Source organism: Rousettus aegyptiacus, unplaced genomic scaffold, assembly GCF_014176215.1.
Source record: "Rousettus aegyptiacus isolate mRouAeg1 unplaced genomic scaffold, mRouAeg1.p scaffold_m13_p_3, whole genome shotgun sequence".
Classification (NCBI taxonomy): domain Eukaryota; kingdom Metazoa; phylum Chordata; class Mammalia; order Chiroptera; family Pteropodidae; genus Rousettus; species Rousettus aegyptiacus.
In genome coordinates this window covers 98,557,648-98,571,719 of record NW_023416306.1, presented here as the reverse complement: position 1 = coordinate 98,571,719, position 14,072 = coordinate 98,557,648, and the positions used below count along the sequence as shown (strand labels likewise).

Genomic DNA, 14,072 nt, shown 5'->3' with positions numbered 1-14,072 from the left:
TGCTTTGCAAATGGATTTTAAGGGATTAAGGTGATCCAAAGCCTCTAATTTTTTTTTTAATTTATAAATGAATTCACATTTTGAGATCATTTTTCTTCTTGAATGAAATTTACATTACTTTGATTTAGGAATCTTTGATTTGGGTTACAATTTGAATTAAGGTCCTGACATTTAAAACTCTCAAGAGCCTCCTTCATGAGAGCCCAGGACCAGAGCTTCTAGTCCAATCAAGATTGAATTTTTTCATCTAATCGAATATCAGAATCCTTAGTATTTTTCCCTTGAGATCTCAATGAGAAAATCTCCCAGGGAGTCTACATTTTAACATGTCTAAGGACTCTAGGACTCAGAAGTATAAAATCTCTTGGAACCTTCCTTCAAAGACATTTATTACCTTCTAGGTAAATTCATCCTGAAATTTCAAGCAACTTTTCCAGCATCAAGTATAACTTGTATACTTTCCAATTATTTTTTATGAAAGGAACGGTGACAGCTCAGGGGAAATGTAATACCAATTTTGAGACTTACTAGTCCTTCCTAATTCTAAAAGTAGTAATCTTTAAAGGAGGCTATTAAAACAAAGATATAAATCAAAGGAAATAAAATCAGATGCAGAAACAAGGGTTAAGCCATCTTAAGAAAATGAATCGTAGCTGACTTGCCTGCTAATCATCTTAAACCTTGGGCCAATCAGATGATAAACTGAGAAAAGCAAGATAAATTTGGTTGACTGGAATAGATAAGATGGAAAAAAAGATTAAAATGATACCTATCATTTTTAGTCATTTTTAATTTGCTTATCCAAATTCGCCAACATTTTATTCTTAGTTTTTTCTCTAAATGGTAAGTTATCATCACAATCTTAAAATTAAAAAACAAAAACAAAAAACAAACCCACTTCCTATATATCTGGGAGTACCAAAGAAATAAGAACAGTAGTAAGACAATGCTGGCTCTTAATGTGTACCTTGTAGAGAGAGAAAAGACACAAAATTCTCTCAAATAATAAGGACTTTGTAAAGGACATGAGTCCTAAATATGGGCAAACTCTGTTACCTGCTGTTTGGCTTTCCAGGCAGACCTCAGCATGGTGGCCAACCTCTCTGTCTGCTTTAGGTTACCCCGGCATCATGCCATAAATCTTGTGTTCATAAAATTCAATCTGAAAGTTAGGAACTCAAGTCTATCTTACAGAAAAGCCCATGTGTTAGTAAACTTTACTTGTTTACAGGACTGTTAACTTCCTCCTTACTAAAAATTTGGTTTGTAGGTTTTAAAATTATAGGTTTTTATCAATGGATGATCCTTATCGTAAAGGAGAGCCAATAGTGTACTTTTCCCTTTTCCTTATGGCAAAAGTAAAGCAAAAATTATATCCTGAGGCACAAAACTCAAATGTTATGTCAACTTCTGTGAGTCAAAAGGCAAACACCAAACAGAATAATGGTAGAAAAATGGGGCAAGATGTTATCATTGGGGGTGGGAAATTGTTTATGTAACTTGGCATGTGGATCTGTTATTGTTATTCGAATAGGTTTACCATAGGGTAGAATGTAGAAAATACTACTATATTTATTGCAGTTGAGTTTTTACAACTTTATTGGGGTTATTTTTCTTCAGTACTTTCTTTTGATTTTAGTTGATACTGAAGATGTCAGATTAAAAAAATTCCTTCTATTTAAAAATCTCTTCCTAAGATTTTTTTTTTTTTAGTTCATTTTAAAACAATCCAAAATTTAGATACTTTCTTGAAACTCTGGAGAAACTTTTCAGGGAAACAGAATAGCAACTAAGAAGAGAAAGATATGCTAGTTTTTCTATTCAGTCTGTTCTAAATATAATACAAATTTCTATATGTTTACATATAATGTAGCAGTCAAAATAAAATAATTTCTTTGCCAGAGGAAAAGGTTTTTTTCTAGTTACAGTAAAACATTCAGAGTTGGGTGGGAAAGTAACTTTTTCCTACAGTGAATGCTTAACAAGTATGAATAATTATTTATACAATAATAAACTTGTTAAGAAAAACATAGGTTGATGCAAGCATTCACCGGTTGCCACCTAGGTTCATACGCCTAAAAGATATGTAGAAATTGTGACAGCATCTAACTTCATCTAATTTATTGCCACAAACATATTGCCTTTTAATCAAAATATCTCTTCTTTGAAGTTGACCTTCCAGTGAAACTTAAGTTATAGAAAGGGGAGAAAGAAGTGTGTCCTTTCTTCTATGGAATTCCTTGCTACAGCTTCACAACTACCTTGTTTGTAGAACCTTAAAGTTTCTGGCAAACATATTTTTCACACACAAAATCTAATTTAAAAGGATTAAATATGATTTATGTTGTTGTTTTTGTTGTTGTTTTAAATAGATTCAATACTGTATCTATTGTTGAGGGAGGGAGTGTTAAAACACTAAAATGTTTCCTACCCAGTCTGGGGCCTCCATGGCTTCTCCACCTCTGTTCTCCTTCCAAGCCAGCTGCTAGAAGCCCAGAAAGGCAGTGGAGAGCACCTGGCAGGACCAGGCTCCCAAGTTCAACAGCTGATTCACTGTGAAACCTGACTCCTTCAGTCCACTCTCTAACAGGTCTTATCTCATTTCCTCACCCAACAGCCTCCTTATGACTTTCTTCTTGCTAATTCAGTGGCTTTTCCTTACCTTCCATTCTTCTTGTCTTTTCTGACTATAACACTCTTAACCACCCACGACTTTAAAAGTTTCCTTCTCTCAGCTCCCAGAATATTATACCAGTTCTGCTTGGATTTTCCTCTGTTTCTTTTGCAAGTTGCTCACCACTCCTTTGAAGGTACCCACAAGACTCTATCCCATCCACCTTTGCTTCTTACTATTCCCTCTTCTTGCAGTGGCCCCCTCCCCCAACACTTTCTCTGAATTCCTTTCTCCTCACGGTAGCCTATATGCTCTTCAAAATAATAGAGAATCAGATCTCCTGCAGCTGAACACATGGCAGAGGAGTCTGTCAGGTGAAAAGAGGCAAGTAGAATTGTGGGACATACTGTCATTTAACAGTCAGGTGAAGCAGATTTTATTAGGAGATTCGGCCTCAGGGTAAACAAAGGAAAAGAAAATTTCAAGAAAAATGGAATTAAATGCTATAGAGGAATCAAGTAAAATAAGGCCGAAGGAGATGCAGTTGGATTGGGCTCTCAGAAGGTCACTGGTGATCCTGCCAGCGGTTCAGCAAACAAGGGCTCTGTTAATCACACTCCTTTTTTTTTTTCCTCAAAGGGATTGTTGCCTCAAAATGAGTGAAGTTAAATTAAGGGAAGTATTATACACAGGATGTTCCTCTCTTCAGCCTTTCTGAGAAAGACGAGCATGAATGCAGACCAAACAAGTCTGTAATAAAAAATTATCTTTATTGGCAGTACATGCACAGTGATATAAATGAATTCAGAAGTATTATCAGTTGTAATTTTTTTATTAAGCAAGGTCCTCAATAGAGTGATGAAGTCTTGTTATGTTTGATGGTGTTATAGGCTCTGAAACTCAACAGGACTGAGGAATATTGTTACTTTTTCTTTTTAATTAATGTGAAATTAACATAACATAAACTTAATCATTTTAAAGAGAGCAATTTACTGGCATTTAGTACATTCACAATGTTGTAAACTTGTCACCTCTATCTAGTTCCAAAACATTTTCATCACCCCAAAAGGAAACTCTACACTTGTTAAGCAATTGCTTCCTACTCTCTTCTTCCCCAATCCCCTGGGGACCACCAATTTTCATTATGTCTCTATGAATTTATCTGGTCTAGATATTTCATATAAATGGAATTATACAATACAGTTGACTCTCGACCAACACAGGTTTGAACAGCATAGGTCCACTTATACATGGATTTTTTTTTCCAATAAATACTGTAAATGTATTTTCTATTAATAACATTTTTTTTTCTCTGGCTTACTTTATTATAAGAATGCAGTATATAATAATATACAAAATATGTGTTAATTCACTGTTTGTGTTGCTGGTAAGGCTTCCAGTCAACAGTAGGTGTTAGTAGTTACATTTTGGGGGAGTCAAAGTTATTCATGGCTTTTTGACTGCATGGGGTTTAATGCTCCTAACCCTTATATAGTTCAAGGGTCAATTGTATATGACTTTTGCTGTCTGGCTTCTTGAAAGAAGCACAATGTTTTTGAGGCTACTAGCTTTTATAATTCAGAGGCGGCACCAGCTAGAAAGTCAGAAATTCTCCAGGTGGCTTGGCCATGGCAGAGTTTAACTTAAGGACTTTTCCCCAGATTCCTTCAACAGTTCACAAGACTGTCGACAAGTCTTTATTCCTGCAATTCATTCAGTATTTATTTATTTTTTTTTTTGAAAACCTACTCTTTGCCAGGCACTGTTTTAGGTACTGGTGCTCTAGTGGAGACAGAACAGAAAGAGCCCCATGGAGTATATATCTGGGAGGAAAACACCTACTTCCCAATATTGGACTAACTTTTGTCTCTGTTCCCTGTTGAGAACTAAGGCAATCTTTGCTACTGTAAAGCTTACTTTGAAACAACAGCTAATGGATTTTTTATTTTCAACTATTTCAGAACTATCTGTGTAATCAAGGCTAGGAAATATGTCCATGTTGGTAAGCATTTTAGTGATATTCGTAAGATGACTTGGGGTTTTGAGTTTCTGATCAGCTTCATTATTGAAAAAGAGCATTCACTAGAACAGTTTTTGATTATTAGTGTGAGATAGACTTTCAAAGGATTTTCTGAGCTGAGACAAGTTACTTTAAAATTATTGTCAACCTGATAGATAGTGAGCAGTATTTGATTGCTGTAATGTGTCAGTTGTGATAGAATTTCACAGACAATGGACTCACCTTTTTAAAAATGATTATTTTCAGGAAAGAGAAAGTTCTTGAGCTATGTGCCTTACTGAGGCCTGGGGAGGTGCCTTTTCTCATCTGGTTATTTCTGAAGGATAAGCATAGTCAAGACGTGCAAAGACAAACCTACACCTCATTTGCAGTACAGGGGGAGTGAGTAAGGGGCCTAAGTGATGTTTATTTTACTGAATTACATGCATGTGGTTGTACTATAGAGATTTGTCAACCAACCACCAGTCTTCATGCAAACATTGTTACAGTTATTTAACAGTTAGCTGTACTGTTCTCCTCTCCCTTCAGCACAGGGAGTATATAACTGCCAGTCCCATATCCCTGCCATGTACCAGGCCCTCTCCATAGGACCGTATGCACATTCTCCCCTTTACAGCTCTCAATAACCTCCAAGGTACATAGCATGTACTGTGATTACCTTGGATATACAAATGATGGAACTGAAGCATAAAATATTAAATAACTTGTCCATGATCACACAGTTAACACATCGGTGGGGGATCCAGGATTCAAACCCAGATCTGTTTGAGTTTCTAGCCCAAATCTCAGAATGGTCGATCACCAGTCAACATCATTGTTTTTAATCCTATTTCTTTTTTCATCTATATTTTTTTCTTGCTAGCTCTGAATCTAGTCTCTGCCCAGCAAGAGTCATAGTAATACAAACTTCGAGTTTTCATTAAAGTTGTCTTCCCATTTTCTGAGGACTAGCTACGTGTTATGGTTGTTGATGTTTTTGTTTTAAAAAAAATTCTACTTGTCTAATTTGAGAAAATAAATATGCATGTAATACTCAGACACTTTGGTCTCAGATTTGGAGGTAGGCGCTAGGGAAAATATTGCATCAAAAAAGCAGAGTGAATATATGAATGTTGGAATTATCCCTCGTTTCAATTGATTCCCCCACCCTGACCTATGTAGTATTTTCTCCCTGCTGTTCATTACCCCCTCAAACTTCTGTGTGGCCTGCTTTTTGCCTTAGGGTAAATATACATATCTTCATTCAATTATGATGAATGCTATTTATATTTGTATGTTTTTGTTGTATTCTGCTTTTCTACAGATAAATCTCTTCTCCCAGGGCTTTGCAAGTGGCGTTGCTCAGTAGACTCCTGGATCTAGAATAAACAGGGAGAACATAAACTGCAAGACTTCCTAGTGGTTTTGCCCCTTCTGAGCACCAAAATTTTGAGTGGGACATTCATTTCATCCTGCTTTTTTGAGATTCTTTAGATTTTCAATAATGCAATTTTCTAAAGGAAATTAAAGGAATCCAGAAGTAGCTGTATCAGATCTCTGTTGAGTTGTTTTATTGAATGCCATGTTCCTTCATCTCCACTTTTTAGTTGATAATATATTTCTCATCTCTTATAAAACTCACCATTTAACTTAAAAATTTAAGAAAATACTAGAAATGTGATTCTGGGAACCTAACTCAGACATACAAGTACAGTAGGAAGTTAATTCGGATATGCATTACTTGCTGTAATTAGAATCTTGCTTCTTTCACCATCATCATCATCATCATTTCTCTAGCCACTTTTAGGTACTTTCTCTGTATATATTGTATTAATATAAATAACCTGCTTCCAAGAATAAAAATAAACGAGCACTAGCTAATGCCACTTGTTTCTTGAGCAGATCTGTAAAGGTGTATGTATGTGCAATTATTAATATAGGGGCCAAAGTTCTGTACCAGTTAAGCAAGTTTATGAATTAAAGACCCTTGCACACATGAATTTAATTCAGAATCATCTCTGAACTGCAGACTCTCTAATGGAACCTTATGTGCTACTTACCATCCTTTTAGTTTTAGTCAAATATTCTTATATTTTTGTCTATATCCACTTTTTTTCGATATGGGATAAGAGGAGGGAGGTGAGTTACTGTGCCTCCCAACCCCCCTCTCCTACAATCGCCTTGGAACCCAGGCAGTCTGACTGCTGAGCTCACCAGCTCATCCATTTTTGATTTGTCATTTTATCAACAACAGGAACACATGTGTCTTTTTAAAAAGTACCAGACAATTTATCTAGGAAAACAACAACAAAATAGCGTAATTAGCTTGTGACTATCTTGGGCTATCATCAAAGAGAACATTCAACCAAATATTGTCCCACCAGTTATAGTTATATTTCTCTCTCTCTCTCTCTCTCTCTCTCTCTCTCTCTCTCTCTCTCTCTCTCTCTCTCTCTTTCTCTCTCTCTCTCTCTCTGTATAATCTTTTTTTCAAAGACAACTGTTTAGTTATATAAATATTTTAATGTCCTTCCTATTGGAAACTTTCCCCACATTCTTGCCCCCAGGTTACATTTCATGTTTGAGGTTAAATCTTGAGGAAATGGAGATTTTATTGAAAATATTGACAGAATTTAATTCACAACAGAAGGGAGTGAGTGAGGGCAGAGCGAGCAGCACTTGTTTAATACGTAAAGTTTAAAGTCTAAAGTGAACAATTTATTAATGAATCTTGTCAGATACTCCCTAAAATTGACACACAAAAAATTTCAGAAATTACAATACATTTAAGAGGACTTACAGGAGGAGAGAATTAAGAAGAAAAAAGGATAATATCATGTTCAAAAGTTTAATCATTTTCAATGGAAATTTTCCACTCCAACTAAGTTATTGAGCAAAGTATTTGTTCTTTTAGCTATTGCTGTAAGTTTTATACTTTCTTCGGCTTGCACTTGTAAAGCCAATAGATAGCATTTGGTCAGAAAATGACTGTCATGGAAGACAAGTTCGAGTTACTAGCATTTCTTGGGCTAAGCTTCCAGATGGCATAATTCCGGCATCTAGTGTGAGCCCCTGGGTTTAGGACTCTCACGGAAAATCTGTGCCGCTAAGTGTTAAAGTTAACCAAAGAATTACAAAGAGAGCTTCTTTGAAAGACTAGTTCAATTATTTATTAGCACTGTCAGAGTATAGTGTCAGCCAACATATATTTGAAATTAATATACTATTTGATTAGACTGATTGATCATTTCTACAGCTGAAGATTTTAACATTCATTATCCATACTAACCAGTCATTAGTCCTGTCTTTATTAGCAAGCAAAGAATAAACAGAAATTCTAATAAAAATTCATCGCAGTGAATGTACTCCATACCTAAGTGAGTGTGATGACTACAGTGTACTAAAAAATAAATTAACTGCTATAACATCATCAGCAGGAAAGATTTGTTATAAAATTAAAAAATATCCCTTAATTAATGTTTACTTTGTAATTGGACTCTTTTAAACTTAATCTCTTACATATCCAGTATAATAAAGTTCTAATGGGTATTTCATATTTAATGGGTTTGTGTAGTATCCTTTAACTATTAGTTTCAGGAAGATTTCAGATTTAAGAAAGTTCTGCTAATTGTGTTGCTGGTGAAACCCTTTTCTCACTACTGAGGAATAAATTATCATGGCTTATTTTTCAACCAGACTGTTCAAATAAATCTGAATTGTAATGCAAATATGCTGACCTGTTATACTGTATGACACTTTTCTCTACCTACCCTGTCAAGAACCCCTCATGGTTTTAAGAGCAAATTGAAAGGGATGATGAAAAGGAGAGAATGAGATAGGCAGGAAGAACCCTTTATGAATTGCCTTAATGCCACTCTAGAGCAATTCTATATGCTTTAAGAATCATAGCTACCTTATACTGACTGCTTTCTCAGCCCTTCACATGCATTAGCTTGTTTAGTACTCAGAATTATCTTCAAAGTTACATAACACTAGCCCCCTTTAACAAGTGATGTGAGGAGTCTGGTGCTCTAATAGGTTAAGCAACTTGCCCAAGGCCATGCAGGTCAGCAGCAAAATCAGTACTTCAGTGACTCTGCATAGTTCTAGAGTCATGCTCATCTGCCTGGCTACCCTGCATAAGCAGAAGCTGAACTGCAAAGTTCTGAATTTCTTCTGTCATTGAGCCTGGCAGGGCCTGCAGTACCTATATCGCCTCTCTTGCTTGGCTCTAGCATGAATCCAGACAGCTGGACAGCAAGTGAGGATGGCGAAGGAATCTGGACAGAGTCCAGGAGTTTGTTCAGCTATTACACCCCAGAATGAGTCAAGCTCTACCTAAACAGAGTTAAAACCAAGAAATCCAAGCAAAGATCAAGGGTCCCAACTGTTCAGGCAGAGAGCAGCGTGAGAGAATCTGGACTACTTCCCTGGGAGTCAGGAAAGTCTTCAAATAGTTGTTATTCTAGGGCCAGACGTGGGCTAGAGGGAGAGTTTCCTACCTGTAAGAAATAAGGGGCAGGGCTGACAATGGTGAAACAGGTTAACAAGGGACAAAGTGGAATTTCTTTCACAGAGATGGAGAAAGAAAGGAACTGAGAGAACTGTGATTAAGGGACTGCCCTGGAGCTCTCACGCCTGTGACTCAGGGTCCAGGAAGATACAGGTGAGGGAGCCAGTCAAGTGTTGTTCATCTTGGGTCTGATGGAGAGCTGGGCCCAATTCTAAAGAGGCATTGCCCTGAAGGGGAAGGCAGAGGAAAGGATAGACATGGGACAGCCTCTGGACCATGAATAGCTCTACAGGTGGCTACACCTCTATTCTATTTCCCCAGGCAAAAACTGCTCCAAGTGGAGAATCCAGGAATATAGGCAAGAGGCAGTTTGTCATATACGGCTACAAATAGTATTCCACTCTGGATTTTAGAACTAAGACAGTATCAGACCGAACATACCTTAAGAGATATTGTGGGCTATTCTTTTCTTTTTACCTTCATTTACCTGACAGTTTTATCTTCACTCAATTCAAGGCTAAAAGTGTAGATGAATCAATCGGAAATGGTTAATTCCATAAATTACAGTTTGACTGTAATAATCTTACATTTTAATCTATGTTATTGCCTTCAGTGACAAATTACTATTGATAGAAAAGCCTATTTCAATAATTTTGGATGTTATTCCAGAGAGGAATAGAGCTGATAATTATGCTATGTTTCAAATCTATGCTTGGGGCAAATTTCTTTTCTGACTCTTCCAAGAGATTTTTAATGGATAACATTTTCATGCTTGTGTTCCCTAATTCTTCTTTTCTTCCTCCTACACAGGAGACTTTGAATGTGATTGATCCTGGCTTGATGGACCTTAATGGGAGCAGTGAGGACGCCCTAGAATGGGATGAAACTGATATAAGTAACAAGTTAATTAGTTTGAATGAAGAATCAAATGACCTCGATCAAGAACCCCAACCTGTCATGCCTTCCTTAAAACTTGAAGAGGCAGGTAGTGAAGACCCTGGTTATGAAGAAGAGGCCGGTGACAGTGGAGGTTCTCAGTATGCCTCAAGCATTACCGCCCCATCCAGTCCACACATTTACCAGGTGTACAGCCTCCACAATGTGGAGCTCTATGAAGACAAGCACATGCCGTTCCTGAAAAGCAATCCAGCGTTCACCAGCATGCCACAGCCTAGTGGTTTAACTAAGAGTCTCAGTAAAGACTCTTCATTTTCATCCACCAAATCTTTGCCAGATCTTCTAGGGGGCTCCAGTTTGGTGAAGCCCTGCCCATGCCACGGAGGAGACATGAGCCACAATTCGGGCAGTGAGAGTGGAATCGTCAGTGAAGGAGACACCGAAGCCACTACCAATTCTGAAATGTGCTTGCTGAATTCGGTAGATGGGTCCCCAAGTAACCCTGAAACTGAACATCTGGACCCACAAACGGGAGATGCAGTTAACGTGGGAAAGCAAAAATTTAAAGACGAGGATGAATGCGTTAAGCCTCCAAATAGCTCTCAGTCGTCCATTTCACTAGTGGGTTGTGTAAATGGAAAAGTCGGAGATTTAAACAGTGTTACCAAACATACCCCTGATTGTTTGGGAGAAGAATTACAAGGAAAACATGACGTGTTTACATTTTATGATTACTCGTACCTTCAAGGCTCAAAACTCAAATTACCAGTGATAATGAAACAGTCGCAAAGTGAAAACGCACATGTGGAGGATCCCCTGCTTCATGGTTTTTATTTTGATAAAAAATCCTGCAAATCTAAACATCAGGCTACAGAGTTACAGCCAGATGCACCCCTCCATGAAAGGATTTTGGCAAACACATCCTATGAAATGGATCGCAATTCGTATAAAAGCGGTGATGTAGAGAAGACGTTCACTGGCGTTCAGAATGCCAAACAGCTCTCCCTTTTATCTCACAGCTCATCTGTTGAATCCCTTTCTCCGGGGGGTGATTTCTTTGGGTTGGGCATCTTTAAAAATGGCAGCGAGAGCCTCCAGCGAAGTACTTCTCTAGAAAGTTGGTTGACATCCTGTAAAAGCAATGAAGATCTTTTTAGCTGTCACAGCTCTGGGGACATAAGTGTGAGCAGTGGCTCAGTTGGTGAACTGAGTAAAAGGACATTAGATCTCCTGAATCGTTTGGAGAATATCCAGAGCCCCTCAGAGCAAAAGATAAAGCGAAGTGTTTCTGATATCACTCTCCAAAGCAGTTCCCAAAAGATGTCCTTCACTGGCCAGCTGTCGTTGGACATAGCATCATCTATCAATGAAGACTCGCCGGCATCTCTGACAGAACTTAGCAGCAGTGATGAGCTGTCTCTTTGTTCAGAAGATATTGCGTTACACAAGAGCAAGATCCCGGAATCAAACGCATCATTCAGGAAGCGCCTGACTCGTTCAGTGGCCGATGAAAGTGACGTCAATGTCAGCATGATCGTTAATGTCTCCTGCACCTCTGCTTGCACTGATGATGAGGATGACAGTGACCTCCTCTCCAGCTCTACCCTCACCTTGACAGAAGAAGAGCTGTGCATCAAAGATGAAGATGACGACTCCAGTATTGCAACAGATGATGAAATTTATGAAGAATGCAACTTGATGTCAGGGCTAGACTATATAAAAAATGAACTACAGACCTGGATTAGACCAAAGTTTTCCTTGACAAGAGATAAGAGAAGGTGTAATCTCAGTGATGAGATAAAGTGCAGTAAGGGCGTAGGTAGTAGTGACATGACCAATCCTGCTGATACCCTGAACATCGAGGCCCTTCTAAATGGCTCCATAAAACATCTCCCGGAAAATAATGGAAATGGTAAGAATATATCCCATTCCCATGAGTTAGGGACAAAAGGTGAAAATAAGAAAAATATTTTCAAAGTTAGTAAAGATCCACATGTAGCTGACATGGAAAATGGCAATATTGAAAGTACTCCAGAAAGACAGAAGGACAAACCTAATGGAATTTCAAAGGAATCAGAAAATCTTGGTTCAGCCGGGAAGAGGATTTCAGAGAGTGAGCATTGTAAGTGTAAAGCATTTATGAATAGCTCAGATGATTCAGACATGGTTGGAAAGGAATTTGCCCTCCAAACTGTTAAACATCTTCCAAAGAAATGTCAAAACCACCACTACTTTGAAAATCAAAGGGCTGCTTCTACTCCCACCGAGAAGTCTTGCCCAGCACGGCCTTCAGAAACCAGACTTATCAATAGTCAGGACTCTGATATACTGAAGTCTTCACCTAATGATGCACCGAGTATGGCTGGAAAATCTGCTGGTTGCTGCCCAGCACCTGAACAAAATGACACCGAGGACAATGCCTCCATCAGCGACATTTCCTGTTGTGACTGTGAGCCAGATGCTATCCAGCAAAAGGACGCCGAAGATTCTTCAGTACGTGACTTTGTTAAGGAAATCATTGACATGGCTTCGACTGCCCTAAAATGTAAATCTCAGCCTGAAAATGAGGCGGCTTCTCCTACTTCATTAACTCAAATCAAGGAGAAGGTGTTGGAACATTCTCACCGGCCCATCCAGCTGAGAAAAGGGGACTTTTATTCCTACTTATCGCTCTCATCTCATGACAGTGATTGTGGGGAGGTCACCAATTACACGGAAGAGAAGAGCAATACTCCTTTGCCACTGGACGTTACTGACTCTGGCCTAGAAGACAAGGAGGACATCGAATGCTTCTTCGAGGCCTGTGTCGAGGGTGACCCCGACGGAGATGTGCCCTCCTCCTCCACCGTTCCTCCAAATGAACCTGCAAGTCCCGGCGAGGCTGCAATGCCGTTACAAGCAGTAGCAAGCTCTTCTAGGTTCAGTGATATTTCTCTCCTAGCTGATAATGCAGACATAGCGATTCTTTCAAGTCCTCCCCCTCAGAAAGAATCTGACGTTGGAAAGGAAGTGGGTGATTTCCCCCAAGCTTCCAGTGTCTGTGCAGAAAGCTCAGACTCAACTACTCCTTCAAGGCTGGCCAGTGAAAAAGAAAGTTCGAAATACCCAGGTGAGTCCGGAATGCCAGAAGAACGTAATGCTGCTGCAGACGATTCTAGAATTCCAGGACTCTCCTCAAAGGCGAAGCAGCCAAATGACAAGGCTGCATTGTGTCCCAACCCCCAAACTTTAACCTGTGAAGAAAATCTTCTAAACCTTGATGAAGAACGACATATAAATATGCATAGGTAGAATGTAACCCTCTCCAAGCATGAAAATCATCTCATTGAAAGGTACGTATAGTTCTTGTGTTTTTAATATATATTTAATATTTTAGCATATATACATACTATATGCATAATACACACACACGCACACACATACACACACTCACACATACTTAAAATATGAGTTTGAGTCAACAAAGCCGTGATAGGAAAAAAGACTAGTCAGAGTGACGGGGTTATAGCAAATATTTATCTGAATAAGACATTTAGGTGGAAGAAATACTCCCAACAATGCAAGTAACTGTGGAACAAATGGGGGGAAAAGTCACAAATGACATTTGTAGACATCTTATTACATCATTCTGGCAAGAAGAATACAAAATTTGAGGAAGTAGCCAAGTAATTTAGGGCCTCAAATTCCTCTATCAAGGGAAGAGAAAATGGTTCTCCAAATTGCAATTCATCCCCTCTGATCAAAGTGCACGCACAGTGACAAACCTCCCCACTTCAGTTTCCTGCACACGGAGCCGCCCGCTCCTTTCAGGGCCTGAAGATGAACAATGATTAGGTTAAAGGCTGCATCTCCTGATCTGGGCCTTCCTTTTATGTTTCTGTCTAAACTAACTATCGTCACATGTGTTTCCCAGTGGAAGACTGTGCTGTCACAGCTCCTAACCACGGCCAAGTCTGAGGATTCAAACGGGAGGGGAAAGTTGATGTTAAAGAAGAGGCTCTTACTTATCCACACACAGACTGAGACACGGGCCCAAAAAGCAAACGAGG

General features: G+C 38.7%; 1 protein-coding gene across 8 annotated transcripts in view; it reads left to right on the top strand.

Moving 5' to 3' along the window:
* Window positions 1-14,072, top strand: part of AKAP6 (A-kinase anchoring protein 6) — a 504,258-nt gene that overhangs the window by 475,891 nt on the left and 14,295 nt on the right. For all 8 annotated transcript variants that reach the window (XR_001594257.2, XM_036239030.1, XM_016123631.2 and 5 more), the window contains one exon: window positions 9,937-13,355. Coding sequence is in view for 7 of the 8 variants with exons in the window: in XM_036239030.1 (XP_036094923.1) it covers window positions 9,937-13,314 (3,378 nt within the window). In the remaining variant the exon portion in view is untranslated. The remainder of the gene's footprint in view (window positions 1-9,936; window positions 13,356-14,072) is intronic.